The sequence below is a fragment of the Petromyzon marinus genome, chromosome 19 (genome assembly GCF_048934315.1).
Source record: "Petromyzon marinus isolate PM22_M1 ecotype Great Lakes invasive population chromosome 19, UKy_Petmar_22M1.pri1.0, whole genome shotgun sequence".
NCBI classification, from domain to species: Eukaryota; Metazoa; Chordata; class Hyperoartia; order Petromyzontiformes; family Petromyzontidae; genus Petromyzon; species Petromyzon marinus.
This window is the reverse complement of record NC_133685.1, coordinates 11,556,302-11,579,107: the sequence shown is the minus strand read 5'-3', so window position 1 is coordinate 11,579,107 and position 22,806 is coordinate 11,556,302. Positions and strand designations below refer to the sequence as shown.

General features: G+C 43.4%; 2 protein-coding genes across 4 annotated transcripts in view; one reads left to right on the top strand and one right to left on the bottom strand.

Moving 5' to 3' along the window:
- Positions 1 to 21,061, bottom strand: part of NUB1 (negative regulator of ubiquitin like proteins 1) — a 38,423-nt gene extending 17,362 nt beyond the window's left edge. Inside the window, exons 1-3 of one of the 2 annotated variants that reach the window (XM_032956826.2) lie at positions 20,947 to 21,061; positions 7,765 to 7,874; positions 474 to 607 (exon numbers count right to left, since the gene is read on the bottom strand). In XM_032956826.2, coding sequence (XP_032812717.1) covers positions 474 to 599 — 126 coding nt within the window. In that variant the 5' untranslated portion in view covers positions 600 to 607; positions 7,765 to 7,874; positions 20,947 to 21,061. Of the gene's footprint in view, positions 1 to 473; positions 608 to 2,544; positions 2,651 to 7,764; positions 7,875 to 20,946 lie in introns of those variants that run through there. The other variant, XM_032956824.2, reaches the window with a different exon arrangement.
- Positions 21,062 to 21,464: 403 nt separating this feature from the next.
- Positions 21,465 to 22,806, top strand: part of LOC116943710 (uncharacterized) — a 106,045-nt gene continuing 104,703 nt past the window's right edge. Inside the window, exon 1 of one of the 2 annotated variants that reach the window (XM_032956801.2) lies at positions 21,465 to 21,599. The gene's annotated coding sequence lies outside the window, so the exon portion shown is untranslated. Of the gene's footprint in view, positions 21,605 to 22,806 lie in introns of both variants that reach the window. The other variant, XM_032956802.2, reaches the window with a different exon arrangement.

The following is a 22,806-nucleotide window of genomic DNA, read 5'->3' as shown; positions in this document are numbered from 1 at the left end:
TGCAGAGGAGTGTATCAGTTATTAATGGAGCAGAGCACTACACAGCACGTAAATACCAAAAAACAGAACATGTAAAAAGTATATGGTCTACATTGTCAACAGAGGGCAGTGCAGCCAAATAGCCCTTGTATTTGTTGTAATGTAGCTTTATGCTCCCACATCTATGCTCCAGACCTTCACCAATCCGCACGGACTAGTGTAGATAAGTGTGGTCAAATAGCCACTATGATATTCACGCCATGTAGAAGCCCTCATCCAGTAATCTACTGACAAAGTATCCGTAAGATGTAAACAAATATATGGCTTTCCATGGTCCGTACTTAATAATAATTCTCAAGGATTCGAAAAAATATGACCTCTTGCTGTATTAAGAATATCAGTGTCGAGGAATGCAACCCGAGACATTTGCAGACCTTGAGTGAAATGCAATGTACACCAGAACTGAGGTGTATGGAGCAGTGCAGTGCAATTACCTCCAAGGCAGCACCAGCTCCTCCACTGTCAGTGTAAGGCTCAAGCCACAGCTTCACCCCGTCCCTCCTGAGAGCATCCCGCACACGCACCTGCAAGTGCTCCTCCAGGAGAGAGCCTGCCTCCATCTGTGGAACTGGACAGGGGGCAAGGCAATGCAATGTTTAAATTTTTATTTTAATAGAAAAAAAACAAGGGGGTGCGCCGAAGTGGCTCAGAGGTCAAAGCGTTGAGTGGGCACTGCCGAGATCTTGGGTTGGAATCTTGACAGTTGTCTACGATTAAACTGGGTTCTCGGGTGTAGTGAGTTGATGGTCTCAGCACGGTCACCAATGACTGCACACAGAATACCATCTTACATTTGATTTTCCACTTAATTTGGCATACAGGGCCATGCTCACCCTAAATGGGCACCCCCAATTGTGAGGCTAATGGTGCCACCTGCAATTCTTTTTGGAATAAGTCTTGAGAAAAATTGCTTCAGTGAGGCACGCTGGTCTGTGAGATTTAAAAAAAAAAAAATTCTTCTTTAACGACGTGATATTCAGAGCAAAATTGTAACAAAAATGCATGGTAAAAAAATCCAAAACATTTCCAGTGGAGTGTGGACCATATTTATGTTTACATGAACATTCAATTAACGAAAAACAAAATATGTATACGGGCAACAAGTTGATGAAGGTATATATCAAACATAAATAGTAGACAATTACACATTTAGGGAGTCCATGCAAAAGCATGGCCCAACAAGAATAAGAAAATGGGTTTAGCTCAAGGAAAGAACAAAGTAATGGAACCATCGAAAGGAATCGCTGAAGTTTTTGACAAGTTTGAAAGGGCAGTCTAAAGTGCATCATAAAAACAACCAGTCAGCCAAACAACATCTGGTGAAACCTTTCACAAAGGACAGGCAACTGTGAAAACAGGTCAGCACGTGGCGGTGTTACAAATGCAGGGGGTACAAGTGTGGTGACCGGTTGCTGGTATTAGTTCAACCTGAGAAACATTATTTCCACATTGTTTGGGGTTGATCAATTGTTTTTTATATATATTGATGCTGCATTACGGGAAAATGAAATATGGTTTGGTGCTTTCGAGTTTTGAGTCGTTGGCAAATATCATGTAGGTTCAAGGTTTGGGTTTATAAAATATCTCAAATGAAAATTCATCTTCACTTGCGTAACTTTAAATGGCACACCGAAAGGGTGAAAAATGTGTTTTATGCAAACATCCAGAATCCAATTCTATGAAGCGTTTGCTTTAGTCCAGCGTGAAGTGTGGTCACACAACCCACAGAACCCTCATCCTGCAGTGGATTGACAAACGGCTCTGTGCACGTTACTGCTTTAAATGATCAAACCACTACGTAGAGGTTCCCAGAAGCCGAGCAGAGTTGAGTGTCACACTCGGAGACATAAACATGAGGCACCAAGGGGTACTATTGTTATAAGATGCGGGGCTACCCGGGGTAGAAGCGAAGGGCACAACTGCAACCAGCAATGTTGACCTGTACTTCAATGCTCCCCCCGTATACAGTCTTATGCTGATAATAGCAGCAAAAAAAAGATGACGTTTTGCGTAGAATTCTAAGCCAAATATTAGACGGGGTCTATATTACTGATAACATTTTAAGACCATTCGTCAATTAAAGTTATTAGATGAATATATAAGACAGTTTTAACTAAACATTACATTTCCTCATACATTTTTTTTGCAATTCCAAATGCAAGATCGAAAATACAACACCCCAGCACAGCACAAACACGACACTGAAGCCGTTCACAGCCACAATACAGAACTACCACGATTAGTATTATTGTCGGCAACGCAGTTAATCATTATTAGCGCCCTGTTATTGTACGACGCGGTTAATTAAAATTACATTGGACTCGCCACTGTACGTACAGTGGCGAGTCACGTACATTTGTCGCAGATGCGCTGAAGCGCAAACTGCGACACGCGACACTTGCTCTTTCGTATCGCGAATCATTCTCGTATCACTCGCAATTCACGAATTACAATAACCGACGATTTAAGCGACGCTTATTTATATATATTTTTAAACCGCGGTACCTTTTTTGTGCGCGTGTGAGCGGAATATCGACCCAGAGCTGCGCGCACGTGGACAGTACGCACGCTTGTGATTAGCATATTCATGAGGAGGCGCGGCCTCGCCCTGCTATCGGGCCAATCACAGCTCGGCACTCAAATGCATTGGGCGTTTTGACACGCCCCTTAGTAGCATAGTCATTGCCAGCGTGTTTTTATTTCTCTCGTGTCAGTGCTACCTACCTTATCACAGACCAATTCAGAGCTTATTGGTCACCCCGTACCCCTTATAAATCTCAACGTTCATCCTGCAAAGTCGCCATCACAAGGGAGAAACACAAACAAACAGACAAAAAATAAATGTTTGCCCGTATTAAAACGGCTGTATACGCCGTTTGGGACCTGAAAGTTAATTTTCCCTGTACAAGAATACGGGTAACCCGTATGGGTTGACTTCGGTATGCATTCGACTTACGAACTTTCAGAGATACGAATAAACCTGTCCGTAGGTCCAGTTGCCTGTTCGGACCGAGAGTTGTAAGTTCAAGTAGATGCCGGTGGTGACATCTACATCTGCAGAACATGAAGAACCGGTGGCATCTACTTCTACAGAAGATTATTTCCCGTGTTTAGTGTACATGCCGTATAACATGTTTGGAATCGATAGGAGTGAAGTTGGCCTTATGAACAGACCTCTGGAACCTAACTCGTTAGTAAGTAGAGAGATCCCTTATTCAAATCAGCATTCACTCTGCTGATCTTTGGCAAGCAAGAGTGAAATAGCTTTCAATATACATTACAGTATGTATCTTTCTACATCCATACAGAAACATAAAAAACGCAGTTTCAGTCCATCAGCCCTATTGCCTTTTCACACCAAATATTATCAAGCAGCATTTTATTTCGCAAGGAAACTATGGACTGGTTTCGAATTTCGATATTTCTGGTTTTCATGACCAGTCAGGCGTGTTAAAATAATGCTGCTGGATTATAATATTATTATAAATATTACTCTATGTGAACATATGGAATAATGAACATGGAATAAGGATGAAACCTTGATTCAACAAATGCTGCTTGATAATATTTGTCTGGAAAGCCAATAGGCTGATGGACTACATTTCCACTAACTAAATTTTAAAAATGCTTTTTTTTTATTTTACGTTTTAGACCAGTTATATTTATATCATGGGACCTTTTTTTCGCCTTTTGGCATTCTCTGGTCTGACACTGGTGAGATTAGGCCACAAAGAAGGCTTTCTGTGGTGTAGGCCAATTAGTTTCAAAGACAATGCATATATTATAATCACAGCATGTTTTTTTGCATATTCACCACAAGTACGTGTGGTTAATACAGACTTAATTCCTTACAAAATATATATTTGGTGTTTGAACATCTTAACACCTGTTTTATTGCCAGAAAAGGTATTCTTAATTTTCATACAGTTCCCTATTCCTGTTACATGTGAAGCTCGTACCGATACTTGCTGTGGGTATCTGCAACCAATGTCCATAAAACTCATTAGGCCCTTCCTGCTGAAATAAATAACATATTTAATTATTCTCAATAGAGGAGTGTTAAAATATCCAACGTGCATTGAAATTGGTACCAGACGTGTAGAGGCTTTGAAATAAAATGTTTTCTCTATAATTTCCCGTAACATTTTAGTGCGGTATTTGCGGGGGCCGACGTCCACCACACCGTCCTGGCTAGGCAGGTGGGACAACGACGTCCGCCCCTTCGGCTCCCTCCTCCACCACCGCGTTGGTCGGCTCGAGCCGGGCCCCCGCCGACCGAGTGATCGGGCCCCCCACGCTAGCGCCCTCTCCGAGGGAGATACTCGTGCTGCTGGCCCGAAGCCACACGGAGTTAACCCACACACCAGCGGACGCCACGGCTAACGCAGCGGACAGCGCGGCACGCTAGCGCCAACACCCGCGAGCGATTAACCCACCGAGCGCTCGTGCCGCGGCTCCGCATCCACTCTCGCAGCGCGTTTTCGCACGCAGTCGCTCCACACACAAATCACAGACACCACACCGATGCTCTGTGCTAACTTGTATTCGCGGCGCAAATACACACTACCTGGGGGAATATTTTGCGAGAAGAGCCTAGCACTTGCAGAGTTGCTCCGAGGCCGTTGCACCACAGTATATACAGATCACCTTGCATATTCCCAACACATTATGTATGTAACGTTATACAATTAGTGTTTAGAGGTGGCCAGGTGGTTCAAAAATCGCAGGGCTCATCTGGCACGGCTGAGATCCGAGGTTTAAGTCCAGACAGTTGCCCGTGCTTTCAACCAGGTTCTCAAGTGTAGCTGAGATGGTGATCTCAGCCTCGTCACCAATAATTGCACTAAAACACACTCTCACGCTAAATTTGGCTCTGAACTTAATTAGGCTAAATTCCAGCGGGTAGGAAAATGCTGCAATACTTTGTGGACCATAGGTCACTTAAATAATCTGAGGTAGTTCTGTAATATTCTCTTCTGTGGGACGTTCTCTAACCCAAATAATTACACTGCTCTGTTGAGAGATGCAAAGGAATACCTCTTATGACATGACACCAATAGTATGATCAGGATAACATTGGTGTGAAATGATACAAATTAAAACATAAGCAATTTAGGCTTAAAATGCATCTGCATATTAAAATATATTTTATACAACATTGTTATTTCTTGTTTCGTTCTGTAGCTTTGAGAATTAAATAATACACCACGACCTAAGCTTGGTTTATTCAGCCTGGACAACTCTGGCGCGTTGCTGACAGCCTACCCAGCCTATTATACTTCTTGTTTTTCCGTATTGGCAAAGAATGAACAAATACATCAATTAACAAATGGCAGACTATCGTTTACTCAGAGAATGTGAAACGTAATTTAGAATCAGTAAATGTTTGGCATGCACACATATACGGTACTTTACAGTGTTATTCATCATCATCATCACGATCCTTGGGCAGATAGCCCGTAGGTATCCAATACACATTTCGTCATTTGTTTCCACTTTCCTCTCTCTTGTGCCAATATGCTCAAGCAGTGCACAATTTTCTGGCAACAATATCTTATGATGTCGTTAAGCCATTCTCCGAAGGGGTCTTCCTCTCTTCTGGTTCCTTCCATTTTTCCAAACAACACACTTTAAATGCTCCTGTTGTTGTCCATTCTCTATATGTGTCCAAATAGTGCCAATTTACTTCTCGTCACTGCCTGCATAAGGTCTTCTTCTCTGTGCAACCTTTTTTTTACTTCTACGTTGGTCACTCTTTGGATCCAGTTTAGATGCAGTATACGCCTAATTATTGTACCCACAAATGACAAAAAATGATGATTCATTGCAATCATTGTCTCCTACTGCGAAAATTTGGTAGGACAATCCTGAAAAAAGTCATGGAACTTATTGACACTTTCCTGGATAAATACTATTTTGTTTTGTCTTGTTAGATATGTTCACGATTGTTTTAAATTATAAGACTACATTATGCTGCGCAGACACTATATATCATTCAATATTCAAAAGCGATTTTCTTAAAAGAACATTAAACAACTTTATCACGAGTAAAATAAAAGTGTACATTTTATTTTGAGAACAGCATTATTGATGAATAAAATCAGTCAGCTTTCACACATATGTAACATACACGCCTAATTTGCCCAAACCCACTCTCTGCTTAAAACACTTCACTAGAGATATCCGCAGGTGCCTTCGCGCGGGGAATAGAAAACTGACAAGCCCCACAGCTACTTAATGAGGCTGAACATCGGGTGACCTGAAGCGTGCGGGACACAGCCATTCCTTAATGATCTGGGTCTGCAAGCGTGCCGGAGGGGAACTCAACCACTTACACTGAAAATGCAACGAGATGACACGGCTGGAAGACAGTGGGCACACGGCACAAGAATACTATAACGAGTCGAGGCAACTGGATGCCTTCCTGAGAGTGGTGCTGCCAACTTTAGCCAGGTTTTTGCGATGGCTAGCAATGAATTTTCGTCAAAGTGACTTGCGACAAAATTAAACACCTTCTGGGATGATCACATTTATTGCAGATTTGAGGGCGATTGATTCCTGGTGTGTATTAGGGTTTACGCATTAGTTTACTACGTGTAATATGGAATAAATGGTCTAGGAACATTGTTCAAAATTACTTTATAAGTTCTACTTAAGTACATCTAGTGACTTTTTAAGGTTCGTTTGGTGACTTTTCTCTTTAAGGAATTGGTGTGTCCTGCGAGTGTACTTCATCCTACACAGTCACAGCATGCAAGGGTTATGAGAGAAGGATGTTATTCAATAAGATTAATCACCTGCGGATGCCCTTAAGAGATTTGAGCGTGGGTGCTAGCCTTCGGGAGCTGAGCTTTCTTGAGGTGACTGCAATAATAAGCATGGGCTTATTTCACTGATGTTCAACCCTGGTATATCAGAGAATAGCTGGCAGTGAAGATGTGTTCATATGTTATCTGTTATCTCAGCTTCCATTGAGTTACCACTTCAAAATTCCCATTGCGTAAAATTGATGGTGCAAATAACATAATAATGATGGCAATAAATGCCAGCATGAAGACATGTATGCTTGGAATGATACTGAGAGACAGAAAAAATAACGCATGGATCAGGGAGAAAACACAAATCATGGACAACATATTAACATATTGACAATTAAGAAGAGTAAATGACCTCAAGCAAGAGACATTGCTCGACAGAAAGATGGCAGATGGGAGAGACTTTAGTAAATTGTGTGTTTGCAACGACGAAGGGCCAATTCCTCAAATGTCGCAGATTATTTATGTATATTTTTGTTCTTTTAAGGCAGTTTTTGACGAACGTGTAGAGTTGTTTTTCTAATTGTGCTTGTGCACCATTGCTAATGCAGCATCATCAAAGTATTTGTCCAAGCTTGTGAGAGACTCGCGATGGAATTCCAGCCAAAGGAGAGAATGGAGCTAAGAGGACTGTGGAGATGGAGTAATGAGATATGTGCAGGAGTGAGATGGATGGCAGCAGCACTGGACTATGACGGATGGTGACAGCATGAGGGAGGCTTTCATCCAGCAGTGGATAGACAAGGGCTAATGATGATGAATGTCAGCATTAGTTATAATTCCAGCATTTGTTTTTATAATAGCTGCATTAATATTGGAAGCACATGTAATGGTTCAAAAACTCCCATTTGAATGTCAACGTTACCTCTTGCAATGCGACATACTAAGTGGGCTGGAAGCAGCCTCTTACCGAAATGGTGAAATTGAGGATATTTTTGGAGCAGCTCAGCAGTGGGGGGCGTCACGGACAACTCGTTCCATCCTCACCCTCTCCTCCAGCTACTGCATGTGCTTGTGTATCTGGGGGGGGAGGCAAAGTAAGCATGGCTCATACCCATCCGTGGGCCAATGGGTACAGACTGCAAACGTTGGTACATTGTGCGTCGATCGTGCAACTTGCTTTCGTGAAAATGTTCCCAAATCCACGTGGCGCTTGGACGCGCACACAACAGCACCTCCAAGCGTTCTGTATGCACATGAGCGTGGCTGCACACTGTGACTTGATTTATGCAGGATACTTGATCATTTGGCTGCAAATCAGTCTTTTCCCCAAATAACTCCCTGTTCAGCCTGGGGGGTAATGAGGGCACTGATAATAATTGGTGTCCCCTGTAAAATAAAAAAAATAGCAGGAGCAGTGGGGAGGGGGTTGTGTCATCATTGCCTCTTTGATATTTGCCAGCAGCAATTGGTTCCTTCCACTTGAGACTGAAGCTCCACGTGTGCCAAGACCTTGAATATATTATAACAAGACAAAGATAGGACCACTATCTAGATTGCACCATATATATGTGCTAATCACACAGCAAAGTAAAATAAGCATGTAAAAGTATAGTGATTTATCATGTTATTCCATGAAGTGTAACAATTTTGGTCACAATTTTAACAAATTCTTATTTTGTTTTAAAGCTTTCGTGACTGCAGGGATTCATATTCTTGGTTCTTTCGGTAAAGCCACGTAGAAGGGACTTTACCAAAAGAACCAAGAATATAAATTCTTATTTAATTGTTTTTATTGTTCCTCTCGTTGGCTCAGTTGGTTTATTTTGTCTCATTCTCTAGATTAGTCTAAATTACATCATAAGTTAGACCATGGAAACTAAAAGTGCCTCCTACTATATTTATGGGTGCACTAACTGAAGAAGCTCAAAGCAGTTGAAGTGAAATGTCGTAAATTGGTGTTCAATTCAGTCGTGAACTTTCTTAAGCCACCAGCGAGCTTTATTGTTCGGAATTTCTTAAACCTTTGCACCGTGAGTAGCCAACAAGACAATCTTGTTTGGTGGTAGACGGTATACAGTATATATATAACTAATCCATTGCTTAACCCAAAAATAAATATGAATCATAGTCTTGGCTACCACAATCTACGTTTTAAGTATACAGCATTTATATTAAGTATACAACATTATTTATGAGTTTTCATACTGTAGGAGTTTTTTTGTTGCTCCAAATGGTGCTAACGGCATCGTGTAATTTGCATTTGCAATGTCGCAGGTAGCAGAGAGCGGTCACAGAAGAAGATGCCACAGAACAACGACTCAAGAGGCCTCGTTAGCCGCACAAGGGGCACCACTTTTAATTCCCTGCAAGGCTTGTTCTTTGAATGTCAATTAAACGTATATTTAACATCTCAGAGCTGTAATCCGGCAACTGCTGTAAGTGGAGAAAAAAAAAACCTCATATGAGACATGTTTTTTTTGGCGCATTCATCGGTGACTGGACTGAGAATGTCAACTTGTCACGCTACACTTAACTAGGGGCGGCTGCCCGGATACATAACCAGGATGTCAGTATTGTCAGTTTTAGTGCTCTAAACCCTGCGCCGTCATGCCACCTCTAAAGAGTTTTCCATAAGTAGATGAATGTGGAAGAGCCCTGGGAATTTAGCAATGCCTCCTACCACCGGCAATCACTGATGATCGGGTGTCACCGTTTGTGTTGACGTGTTTGAGTGTGCATTCCAACATTAACATGTACACAAGAGGTGACACAAACGTTTGACACTCAGCCTGAGCAAAAAGCTGCACGCTGTTCAACAATATTGGTTCTCAAATGATAAACTAGTGTCCTTCTTTTCCATGCTGCATGATAGCATGATTTAAATGCTGACATTTCCTCAAGAACGATAGGCTACTGCTGTAAAAGTCATTAACAAAAAACTGCAATTGAATACACTGGTTGAAAGAGACAGACCTTGATCAATGTGTCCACAATCGATGTGCCCCGTGCGTCAGGACCCTGACTTACGTTCACTTGGGGAGGCACAACAACAGCCGCCATTCACCGCTAAGTGGCGGTGACGTCACCACGGCGCCTGTGCCAGGCCAGGTGCACTTTGGGGTCACGTGAAGTGTCGAATGCTCGCTGACAGGTCATCGGACAGACCCAGGTACCAGGGGTAAACTGACTGTTATGACTGGCAAATGCATTAGCTGTGCCCCCTTATGTGCCAATTTGCTGTATTTTATCCACCCGGTGCTCCGCGCGTTCTTGTGAGCGTCGCTCCTGTTGTTGGAGGGCAACTGCCTCCAACTGCCAAGTAGCGTCCTTCACGAGCCCCCTTCATAGAGGCTGATCTTGACACAGCTGGTACAAGTCTTCAGAAAGTTCACTCAGCTCCATATCATCCTGTACCACATCAGTCCATCTCTTCTGCAACCCGTGTCGTGGCCGTTTAGCCCCCTTTATCCAGGCAAACATTAACTGTTTGGGCATGCGGTGGCTGGGCATGCCACCACCAACGCAGCCAGCCTTGCCTTCCGGAGGAGCTCACTGATGGGAATGTGTCCAGATCTTTTAAGGATTCATGAACTCCTCACACAATTCAGCCTGGTTATACCCAGGATGGATTGTAGGCAGGCCAGCCTGAATGTGTTTAATCGGCGCAGATGTTCAATTTCGAGGGGTCCATGTTTCATTGACACATTGACCAGCGACACACACGCTCTTGACATCACCACTGTTTATGCAGCAGTGTGAATGAGAGCAGGTGGTGGCCGTCTTGCGAGTAATATAGCTGTATTTGATTGCAAGCGTGTACCAACAGTGCCTCCTGGCCAATGTTTACATGCATAACCATGGGCAAATCACTGCTGTTACCGTGCAGGTCCAATCACTGAAGCGCACCACGGCAGCACCTCGCAACGTCACAATCAAGCGCATTTTTTTATTCAACAAGCCTCTTGACGATGACGGGCTGGTGCCATGTGACCTCTTGATATCCGGTTAAGTTCGTTTTCTCCTTCATATATCCATTCATGAGCACATCTTTACTAATCCGTTTAAAATATGTCCTACCCATCACAAATGCATCTCAAGATGCCGCACAAAGAAATCGTACAAATATAAGAGTATTTATCTTATGGCAAATATTAAATGCAGGCCGGGATAAAAAAATATATACTGTATCTAGAATTTAGTACTCTCACAGAACCCATTGTATGTGTAGCGCCATAGATGGAACGGTACCTCGTACCGTCAGGGGAGGGGCTGCAGTGCCAGCCCAAGAGAGGAGGGGCTGCTGGGGGCTCAGGATCCCCAGACAGCTAAGCCCCTCGGCCCCCCAACGGGGGGGTGGGGGGGGCTGTGGGGGTTCTGGGATCCCACACAGCCCCACCCCTCAATGGGCAAGGGGCATAAAAGGGGACCTCCCCAGCCAATCTGGACCAGTTGAAGACCGAAGCCGAAGACCAGCAGGATAGGACCCTGAGACCCCTAGCCCCGCTGTCCTTATCAGGGCCGGGACTCTGTGGTGAGACCCTGGGAACCCCTGGCCGCGACGTCCTTGTAAGGGCCGGGTCCACTGGGCCAGTGGTCGGAACTCGCACCCTGGCTAGGGCGAGTTAGAATAGCCTCCCCCTAGGCACCCATAGCCGGAGGACCCTGAGTGTAGTCCTGTGTTAGGGCACGTTAGCCCAGAGGCAGTACCTCCCTAGACAGTGGTGTAGGAGGACCCTGAGTGTAGCCCTGTGTTAGGGCACGTTAGCCCAGAGGCAGTACCTCCCCAGACAGTGGCTGTAGGAGGATAGTAACCCTGTTACTGTCCCCCTACCCTGAGTGTTCTGGGACTGTACTGCCGAGTGAGGTGTTTTAATAAAGTGTTGCCTCCAAGAACCGTCTCCGACGTCTCCTAAATCCACACTACTACATATGTATTCTTATTATATATAACCTCCAGATGTCACCAGACCGTGCAGAGAACCAGGTCTCCACCTCCACCAGTCAACCACCTCCACCTGCAACTACAAAGAGGGTGGGAATCAGCATCGATTCCCCTTTCTTTGCGTTATGTGTAGTCATACCCACTTCAGGATATGCTCAAGACATCAATCGCAAGAAGTAGCCGCATTGGGAGGAAATGGTTGTACATGCAAAGAAACAGATCCACAGACGGTGTGTCCCAGTGGGCACACCACAGTCTAAATGCCTCAGAATGCAGTTGTTATGATGTTGGATTTATGATAGTTTACATATTTGATCACTGCCCTGGAACTAGTCAGCACCTGCTCAGGTGATCCGCTGTAGGGTTGCAGATGGCCCCTGAAATGGACTCCACATATCGGAAAAACCATGCGGTTGAGTCCAGGAAAACATCTCCCATGTAACCTGCATCAGCCTGTGAAAGCAGGGTGAACCCCGGAGATTCGTCATTGCTATGGCTGTAATGTTGTATCAATGTTGTCCAAATGGACTAAGTACACTTTGGCCAACGATAACCGTCATGTCAGAAAACACAAAACACATTCTGCACCGCAGAATCCTGCCTGACCTTTACAAAGTGCAGTTCCCAGCTCCACCGATTACAGCATGCACTCATGGAACAATTAAATTACTAACATTTATTATGGTTACATTACAGTTGAAACGAGAATGTTCCAGACCCCTACGAACAGCATACAGTAAGGGGTGACCTCCCATCGTACAAAGACTGATGGTACTTTGATATTCTATTTTCGCTTGTTAACCCAGGAAAGCCTCACTGAGCCTCAGGAGGGTCTTGCCAAGTTTCACAGTAGGGGACGATGTCGCTCAGTATGTCATCCTAAATGAGTCATTTGCAGGTACATTTTCAGCATTGGGATGTTTTGGCCAATAACAGTTACGTTGTATGGGAGTAAACCTGAGAACCTGAAAGAAACCCATACAGAATAGCGGGATAGCATACAAACACAACAAAGAAAGGCACCCAAGTCGAACCCAAGCGCTTCTTGCTGTGTGTTACCACTGGTGGTATGGGAGCCGTACAGATCAGACACCAAAGTAGGTGCAAGATGATGAAGCATTTTAAGTGATACAATATTGTACCACTATTAATTTACCCTCGCAACATACATTTTGTTATCAACGGACTACCACTTGGTTCTAAGCCTGTACTCTGAGTACATGCATGCACAGCACCATTCGTCCAAATATACACACTTCGTATACTTCACATAATGTTGAGCCACGTTTCTTTGTTTCCAGCAGGGGGATTCACAAACCAAGATAATAATGCAGGACTCTTTGGTTATATTGGGTAAAGTCACGTAGGTAAAAAAATACCTACGTGACTTTACCCAATAGAACCAAAGAGTATGGATCCTAGCAGTCACGAAAGCTTTAAATCTAGAATAATGCAGGAGTTTTTTTTTTACAAAAACATATTGGCCTCAAGGATTTATTGTGGAGAGACAGATGTATGAAAGAGACTTACGGACCGCTTAACTTTGATGTTTATATTTCCCACGATATTAATGATTTTGTTGCATCTGATTGGCCGGGCGACTTCTTTACAGGCGATCATGCTGCGTTGATCAGTCCACCCAGCATAAGACACCCAGCCAGTGGTAGCCACAACCTCTCCCAGTGATGGCCATGCTCTTCTGACTGGATTGAAGGAAGTATTGGCAAGTCTGTAGTAAACCACCCCCAATTATCTTATTGGTCCTCTCTGATTGAGCTGCCAATCTCACACATGTAAAGCGTGGCTTTTAATGACCCTCTGTGAGCGTTTTGCATGAATAGGCACTCGTGAAAATAAGGTGCTAAATTAATATGAATTATTTTTTTGACAATTGTGGTTTGCTGTGTGAAATGGATGACTGCAAAACACGTAAGTGTCTTTTACATTTTAACAAAAACATTTTTTTATTATAAGTTTAGACTACAAGCTGGGTGTTTATGAGTATGACTGTGCTGTAATATAGTATGGTTCAATGCTTTTATTTGGCTTAAAGGTTGAAAGAGAAAATGATTAATTCCCCTGAATGATGCCAGTGTCGGAAATGTCCTGACGAACATTATACACTGTGGACAGAATGTTAGTCCATTGTGTGTATTAGCATGTGTATCTGTGTTCTTCGTGTATTGTAGGGAACTGTGGTGCACTACGAACCGAGCGACCCGAGTTCGATTCCCACTCACGGGCAACACGAGTGCCGATTATCTGAACTGGTCCTGGGCCTCTCCTTGGTCGACTCTGCCTCAAATTAATACCTGGTGCAATGTGTAAAAATCGCCCCTCGGAAGACAAAGGCGCCCAGGCGTGATTCTGGCCACCCACCCCCTTGTGTGCGGTGCTGGGCTTCATAGGTGCTCGCTAAAAGAGCACTTTCCCCGACAGTCTGCTCAACAGTCTGCACAGGCAAGGATATGTTTGTCTTTTTGTGTATTTTGGAGGGCTGCCAAACCCAAACGATTGAGAACCACTGACCCCATGGGCTACATTGAACAATTGAGCTTTCGCTTTTTAAAGCATCTCTCCCAACTGGACATCTGTGAAAAAGAGCTTCATATCTCATCGTATTTCTGCAGGATAAATAAAGATTGTGTTGTGCGTTGCCTTCAAATATTAATTTAGTGACAGGCTTCGCTAATAACCCACATATGCCATTAATGCATTGCTTTTGTAGCATTGCATCACATATGGTGTGTTCATGCCCTCCCTCCATAAAGAGCATTGGTTTGGCCGGGTGAGCCATGGGCATTTACAGTGGTGTCGATCTGTTCTTTCCTTGTAGGGGGAGGGGATTTGCAGAGGAGGGATGGCAGAGTTGCCCCCTTATCCCACAGCTCTCCCTTCTCTCCATCCATTGCACTGGATTCAAGCCCAGCCTTGATCTATTTTTGCACGACGTGTACTCTGTCTCCACCAAGCTGCCCTTACAAGGGAAGGTGTTTGGGAGGGTGTGGGTAAGGCACCCAAGGGAGAGTGTGTGTTTACGTATGTTTATGTGTGTGTGGCGTATGTACGTTGTGGAGTGTTGGCACGGTGGTACGCATGCGGTGCTACAATTCCGACAACCTGGCTTTGATTCCTAGACGTGTTAGGGTTAAGGTTTTGGCTACCCATAGGTCAGTAGAGGTTTGATGTTAACACCAGGGAAACAGAAGGGAAGACGTAGTGTGTTTGTTTCGTACACGCATCTTTGATGCGTGAGCACCTGAGCGTTTGTCAGCCTGTGTGCGGAAGCTTGCGCGCGTGCATTGTTTGGTGAGCGCGAGTGGGATCCCATGGGAATGCGCACATATATGCGTGAAAAAAAATATGGTAATATTTGTTGCTATAATTAATTTGCTTAAGGGGCACTTGTATTCTCCAGTTTGGTACAACATGTATAATTGTTACAGTGTCACACCGGACAAACATTCCAAGTCAAATAGCAGCAGATCAGGTCTGGATGGGGTTCAATGCGTTTTAAAGTCCAGCTGAACTCGTGAGCAGCTCGTTTTTCTTGGGAGACCAATCTCATAAGTTGCTTATATTTTGATTTAAAGCTTTCGTGACTGCAGGGATTCATATTCTTGGTTCTTTCGGTAAAGTCACGTAGAAGGGAAACAATCAAATAATAATATTTTCTATTATTTTATTATTAATAATATTTTTTTATTATTTTCTTGTTTCCCTTCTACGTGACTTTACCGAAAGAACCAAGAATATAAGTTCCTTATAATTACTCTTAAATTAATCACTGCATGTTTTACGCAATTGTTTGTTCCACTTATATATATTATGTTTTAAAGCTGTAATTTGGAATTTAAATCTCAGTGTGGTTACGTTGCAACGATACATTGTTGTTAACCATTTTTATTACTTTATGGAAATACTGTACAGTAGACTGTGGAAAATAAACATTACTTGAAAAAGTTGTGCCACCCTTACAGCCCATGGACAAAGTATGTTTACGAATTATTTACTGATTGGGCCAGTCGTGCAGTGGTTAACGCACTGCACTGTGACCCTGCCTACCTGAGTTTGATTTCTGGCCACAGCAAACGTCGAAGAAAATGTATACCTGTATATTAATCAATTCTGTGGGGGAGGCGTCAAATGACCCACATTTCCATCGTACGGAAGAGGCCTTCATCCAGTAGTGGATTGACAATGTACTGAAACATATCGCATAAACACTGCGCTACAAATGAGTAAACACTGTATGCATGTTGATGTCAAGGCTGATAATGTAGGTATATTGAAAAAAAATAGATAAAGTAATAAAAAGGTTTTTTTAAATGTTAAATTAATATGCTAAACTTCCGGAACACTACTGAGGATGATGTGATCTGCATATTAGCAACGTTTGCTTTGATAGTTATTAGCCTACATGATAGGGTTTTCATTACGGAAGTACAGTATATATATAATTCTGATGGCTCTATCCATCACTGCTTGCCACCAGATTGCTGCTCTCATTTAGTATAGGCTCACTTTTTATTGACTGCAGGATATCAACGTTTATGTTTGTGCCAATTGAAATTACACTCTAGTTATGTTGTGTAACTTTTCATTCTCACGCACATTAACCCCGCTGATGTTTTTGGGTAATGCGTCCTTGTTATTTTTTATAGCAAGGTCTCTGTGACAAAAATATGCCATTTCTCTATGGGCTGTCACTTGGATCCACAAAAATATTACAATTCAATGAATGTTCTGCTTTATCATGCACGATAAACATCAGTTCCATTATAGCCATGGAGGTAAGATCAATGAACAGGTAAAATTGAGCCCAATGACATAGCTATCGAGTATGCAGGCGGTGCAACTGCAACAGAGGGCCCACGTGCTGGATATTGGACAAGGAGCCCCAATGCTTTTAAAGCACATGGGCTCATTCCAACCACACTCCGCCACTGATTACGCTGTTCATTCCAACCACATTGTTATTTACATAAGGGATGAACACAACCAAGGTTTGATCGTTACAGTAACTGCATTTCTTCTTCAATGGGCATACTTATTTTAGAAATAATTCAACACATTCATCAATAATACTGCCTTAAAAAAAGCATATGTGCAGTACGGTTATAGGCAATGTTTTGGGCAATGTCCCTTCATAGCACACACATAGAGAGGTCAGAAAGATACAGTTAACAAGGATTGTAGAATCTTGACTTAAAGCTTTCGTGACTGCAGGAATTCATATTATTTGGTCTTTCCGTAAAGTCACGTAGATAGGTTCAAAGAAAATAACAAAAAAACTATGACGTTTCGATCGCAACACAAGCGTTCGTCATCTGGAAGAAAAAAACCGCTTGCGTTGCGATCGAAACGTTGCAGTTTTTTGTAATTGTTTTGTTATTTTATTTGACCCTATCTACGTGACTTTACTGAACGACCCAAGAATGAGGGTTGTAGACTGCACTTAACACTATGGGACCACCTGATTAAAATAAAATGTTTAAAAACGTCTCTGATTGCTAGTTTTAAAATGGTATATGAATGGTTTCCTAATACGTAGTAGCTATCGGGTAACAGGCAAACCCTCCCATAATAATTTTGGAGTCAAAGGCCCCGTTAGATCAGTCAAGAATAAGGCTCTGATGAACCTCCATTTAGAACCGAATTTTTTACTGCTGCTTTATTGAAAGAAAGTGCTAAGCCACAATTTACATTTTCTTTAATGGTGCTGTAAATTGTGTTGTTTAGGGTGTGTTCTCATTGCGATGAGATGAGCGGGAAAGAGACTGAAGGGGTAGCAGGAGGGGTGGTGCTGGGTTTTTTCGGCTTGTTCGATGTTAAGGAGCCAATTGCCCTGGTGTTGTTCCTCAAAGACAGATTCGTAAAGTGGGATTGCATACTGTTCTATAATACGCACAATTTTGTACCCGTGGCCACATACCACGGAAAGGGGAGTAGATTCAAAGATATAATGTATGGACACATAAAAAGGAGGTGGCTATTCAGAATTCACGTGATTTATGGGAGGCTTTAGCTGGTTTAGAAATATAGGAATTATCATGATCAGCCACGGTCAATCCACTGCTGGATGAAGGCTTACTCTAAATCACCACCATCTCTCACATTCCGGCAATGCAAAAATACTGTCAGAATCTGTGCACATTTAAACCTCACAATGCCCAACTAATTTGGGGGAAGACCCTATCTGGTTATGGGAGATGTTAGGTATAGTGTCACTATTTAATCAATGCACAGCTACTCAAGTTGATTTACATTTGCACGTAATTCATGCCAAAAACACTTTAATTAACATTAAACTAACATGTAACTAAATATTTATTATGTAATACTCGTATATACATTTTAAAACAATGACCATAGACTTTCACCCGGCCAACTAGTATCATCATCAGCCATGGCCAATCCACTGCTGGATGAAGGCCTCTCCAAGCCACCACCACATTTTACGATCCTGCAATTTTATAATCTCACCTAGCACTCACACACGGACCGATGTCATTGCCCAATCTCCTCGACGGACGTCCTCTTGGATGCGTCTCCAATATTTGGCGGCAACTCTGTTATTATTCTTGACCATCAGCCATCATCCCCTGTCGCGTCGTGTCCTGCCCAAGCCAAGCAAGCTAAGTTCAGTGAAACTCTTCTTATCTTCGCTGATGTGGGGGACACAATAGGGGGGGGGGAAGTCCAATTAACAGCGATTAACCGCGGAAATTGCTTATTTTATCCTTGCGAACAAGCTCGTGTAGATGCAGATAATTGCGTGAATTTTGCCACGAGTTCGAGAACACTCTACTTATCATCCACGCTATCGTGCGGATATAATCTGGATGAATGTAGCACTTCTGTAAAACCGTGTTCAGGCAACTCATCGGCGGATACTAGAAATAATTGTCTGCATTGACAGGTGTATATTTGTGGATAAGCCCTGACAGTGAAGTCGGATGAGTTTTCCCTCACTTGTGGGTATTGTAAAAAAAAGCAGAAACAAGAGGGGAATAATAACATCTAGTAATAGCAGGGCATATAGAAGAAGTTTCAATTTACCTATGTTATTAATCACAGCATATTCTACGGAGAAGAGGTAGCTGTAGCCTTTGTCAATCCATTGCTGGAAGAGGGCGTCCCCATGTAACGTTGGTCATAGGAGTTGTCAGACCATACTGGAACATACTGGAGGGTGGCGTCCACGACCGGTTCGTTTTTCACTTGCCCCCGATGTTAGTTGTGACCGGGAATACAACTTATGTGGTAAGGCTGATCGCGTAGTGTGCTCACTATTGCGACGCCACACTCCCACACTAAATATATGCATCCTGTGTATATTATTCACGTGTAAATTGTGTATACTTATAGGTTACCTTCTATACAAAAGTTTGTAATATAACTAGCATAAACAATGAATAATAATACTGTTAATACCAGCGTCAATAAAATATGTAAACTCTTCGTTCATTTATGGCAATTATGGTACCTCCTCTGTGATGCGGCACGAATGAAAGGTTGTTTTATTTACCTCTTGTCATTGAATTGTGTTTTTTATCCCCTCCATCGGCTGTTATTGTTGAAACATAAATGGCCAGAAATGTCTCATTATCAAAGCACGACGAGCCATTCCCCCCACCAGTGGTCCTGAATCCTGCAGTCCGAACCATTTAAATTCAGAATTTGTGCCCATGACAGGGATTCGCCGGTTAAAGGAGATGACCTGAATAGCTGGGAGGATTCAGGCCCATTGAATGAATGGATGGATTATTCATGCATTCATTTTTATTTATCTAAACCACCACAATAAAACAATTAGAGGCTATTAATAATCACGTTTGTAAGACTAAGTTTTCCCCTTTCTGGCAATAAAAAAGGTGTTAAGATGTTAAAACACCAAACTGAAACCTTTTGAAAGGGAATCATGTCTGCATTAACCACATATACTTGTGGTGAAAATACAAAAAGAAACATGCTTTGACAATGCATATACTGTCAGAGCAGTATACATATACTGCATATACTGCCATTGCATGTTTTTTGTTTGTATTTTCACCACAAGTATATGTGGTTAATGCAGACATGATTCCTCGCAAAAGGTTTCAGTTTGGTGTTTTAACATCTTAACACCTGTTTTATGGCCAGAGGGGAAAACCTATTCTTTTATTTTGATACTGGCAAAGGAGGTCCCATAATAAAATCACGTATGTGTTTTTTTAATGGGAGGCCGGACAGGATGCCATTGCAGCATTTACATTACTGTACTGATAAAATAAAATAGAAATATTGTGAAAACCAAAAATACATTAACCAGTAAAACAGATGCAAAATTCTGAACAAACATATCAGAAAAGCAAAAGTTAAATACGAAATATAATAATGCACTTATACTGCACACATGTAAATACATATGTAACACTGATCAGAAGCGGGGTTCGTAGTTTTTTTTTCTATTTGCTTAATAGCGATAGAAATAAAGGTACCCACGTGTCAATCAAGTACCAAAAAAAAGCAACGCATTCCCCAATGACGATGTGGCCCTAAATATCTAAAAAGTAAATAGGCGACAGCACATAGAGAGGTCAAAGCGATAGAGGAATGCGGTTGAGTATTTTTTTTATTTGTGCTTGTTTACCACTGCCAACGCAATAACACCAAAGACTTTGCCAATTTCGATGCAGTCATGTTGGACCGAGAATGCTTATGATTGAATATAGTTCCAGGAGAAAATAACAATTATATCCAGTCCCAATAATACCAACAATGACTCACCTTGCACACAGGTGCCATGGAAATTTGAGTTTGGCAACAGCACAGCTGCGCCATGCTAATGAAACCCCAAAGGTCAAAAAAACTCGCATCCACGGTGGCTATTTTTGAGCCAGACAAATGTGAAATGTAGCGTGGGTGCGCGTGCCCGTGTCTGTGCCCGTGTCTGTGTGTACATGCAAACCTGCTAGTGTGTTAATGCGTCCGTGTCCACTCGGAAACGGCATGTGCGTAGCAAGCTCGCGTGTTTAATAAGCCAGGAGGGTGGGCTGCTGGGGGTGGCACGCGTGGTGGACATCGTGACTGGGTTGGCGGTGGTGGCGGCGGCGGCAGGGGAACGAGTGGGTGGCGGGGTTGCGGTGGAGGAGCTTTTGGAAGAGAGGAGGAGGCGGCGGCGAGGGGAAGGGATTGGGTGAGCGGGGAGGGTTAACTCTTCACCTGCTCCGTGCCGGAGCCTTAACGCGACGGACACACCACTGCTCGTCGTCAATATAGCGAGCCCCTACACACACGGGAGGTGGGAGGTACAGGGGAGGGAGAGAGAGAGAAGGGGGGAGGTCAAGAGAGTGAGAGAGTGAGCGAACCAGCCCCGCTGTGCGGGAGGGGGTGGGATAGGGAGGACACGGAGCGAGCGAGGGAGGCAGGGAGAGAGTGAGTGAGCCAGGGAGTGAGGGAGTGAGGCAGCGAGTGAGGCAGTGAGTGAGTGAGGCAGGGAGCGAGCGAGGGAGGCAGTAAGTGAGTGAGGCAGGGAGTGAGTGAGGCAGTGAGTAAGTGAGAGAGGCAGGGAGTGAGTGAGGCAGGGAGCGAGCGAGGCAGGGAGTCAGTGAGCGAGGCAGGGAGCGAGTCAGCGAGGCAGCGAGTGAGTGAGTGAGCGAGGCAGGGAGTGAGAGAGCGAGGCAGCGAGCTCGCTCGCACACCGCCTGCCAGTGGCGGCGTGCTCCCGGCGTTGCGCAGCATTGCCGCAGCAACTCGGCCGTCCGCTTCTGCCGTGAAGAGGGCAGAATCCGCAAAACGTCTTCTCTCCTTCACGTCTCGCCCCGCACGGAATACCACGCAGATTTATCAGGAGCTGCCTGCCGCTCCACCTAAAGGTGAGGTGAGAGAGATTGGGGTGCGGTGTGTGGGGGGGGTGGTGGGTTCCAGATGATATATTAGCGTGAGATTTGGGGCTGTGCAACGTTGGTCCACGTCGTTTGACCCAACATTGGCTCATCGCAGTTTGTTAATTACGTGGGGGGTTTCAGTGATTTGACAGAGAGAGAGAGAGTTGGCGAGAAACAGCTGACATCACACCCAAGGTGAATTTATTTGGTTTGATGGTTTGTTTGGATCGTCGCATGATGCCTTGAACATTTTATTATTTTTTTGGGGTGAACTCCAGCGCCTTCATCTCTGGCATTATTAACTACCGTGTTTAATTTATCAGTGGTCGAGATGATAACCCGAGGACTGGATTATTGAAAGCGCCAGGATATAAGCTGTCTGCGAAAATAGTCGTGGCAGTGGTTATAAATGTGTGTGTGCTTTTTAACACGCTTTTATTTAACTCACTCTGTTGTTGTATCCTCAAATCTTGTAACTCAATATTAACCCACTTCCCAATGTGGTATCGACTGCAAACTTGGTATACGTATGTAATACTGATGACAATACTATATTCTATCATTTAAAATAAAATATTTTTAAGCAATCTTTTTTTTATATGTTATGTTTCGGCTTGGGTCTAATTGTCCACGCTCAACTCACGTTGGCTGTAAATGACCACGGGTCTCCTTACGTTGTGGCAAGCTTCGGGGCCACTTCTTGGAGTCGTGGTAGAGTTCAGTATTTTTTAATATTATTTATTCTTACGGCTTGGTTGCAGGGATTGTATGGAGCGCAAAATCACTGGTTCCCCACTCTCGTATTCCTTCTGGACGTTCGCTTTACTGGAGTCGTTATAAGTTGACAAAATGTAGGTAATTTGTATATGTTTCCTAGCAGAAGGTGTGGAAATCACTCTCCGCAGTGTGCGCATGCACACGCAGTACTGATGTTTACGCAACAGTTAGCTAATGGGAATTGCAAGAATACGGTTAATTAAAGTTTTTGCTCCTCTTTAATACTTTTTGTTACCCTTAACTCTTCCTAGCACGTTACTTTGCCCGTGTCAATCATAGGCGCTCTGTGCACGTGTTTAGTAAGAGGGATACATTTTATTCCTATTGCATTATGAACTCCAAGTCCCGTGAGTTCGACACCCGGCCACGGCTACAATGGACAGTGATATCTGAAACAGACACTGGCCAGAGCCCCACT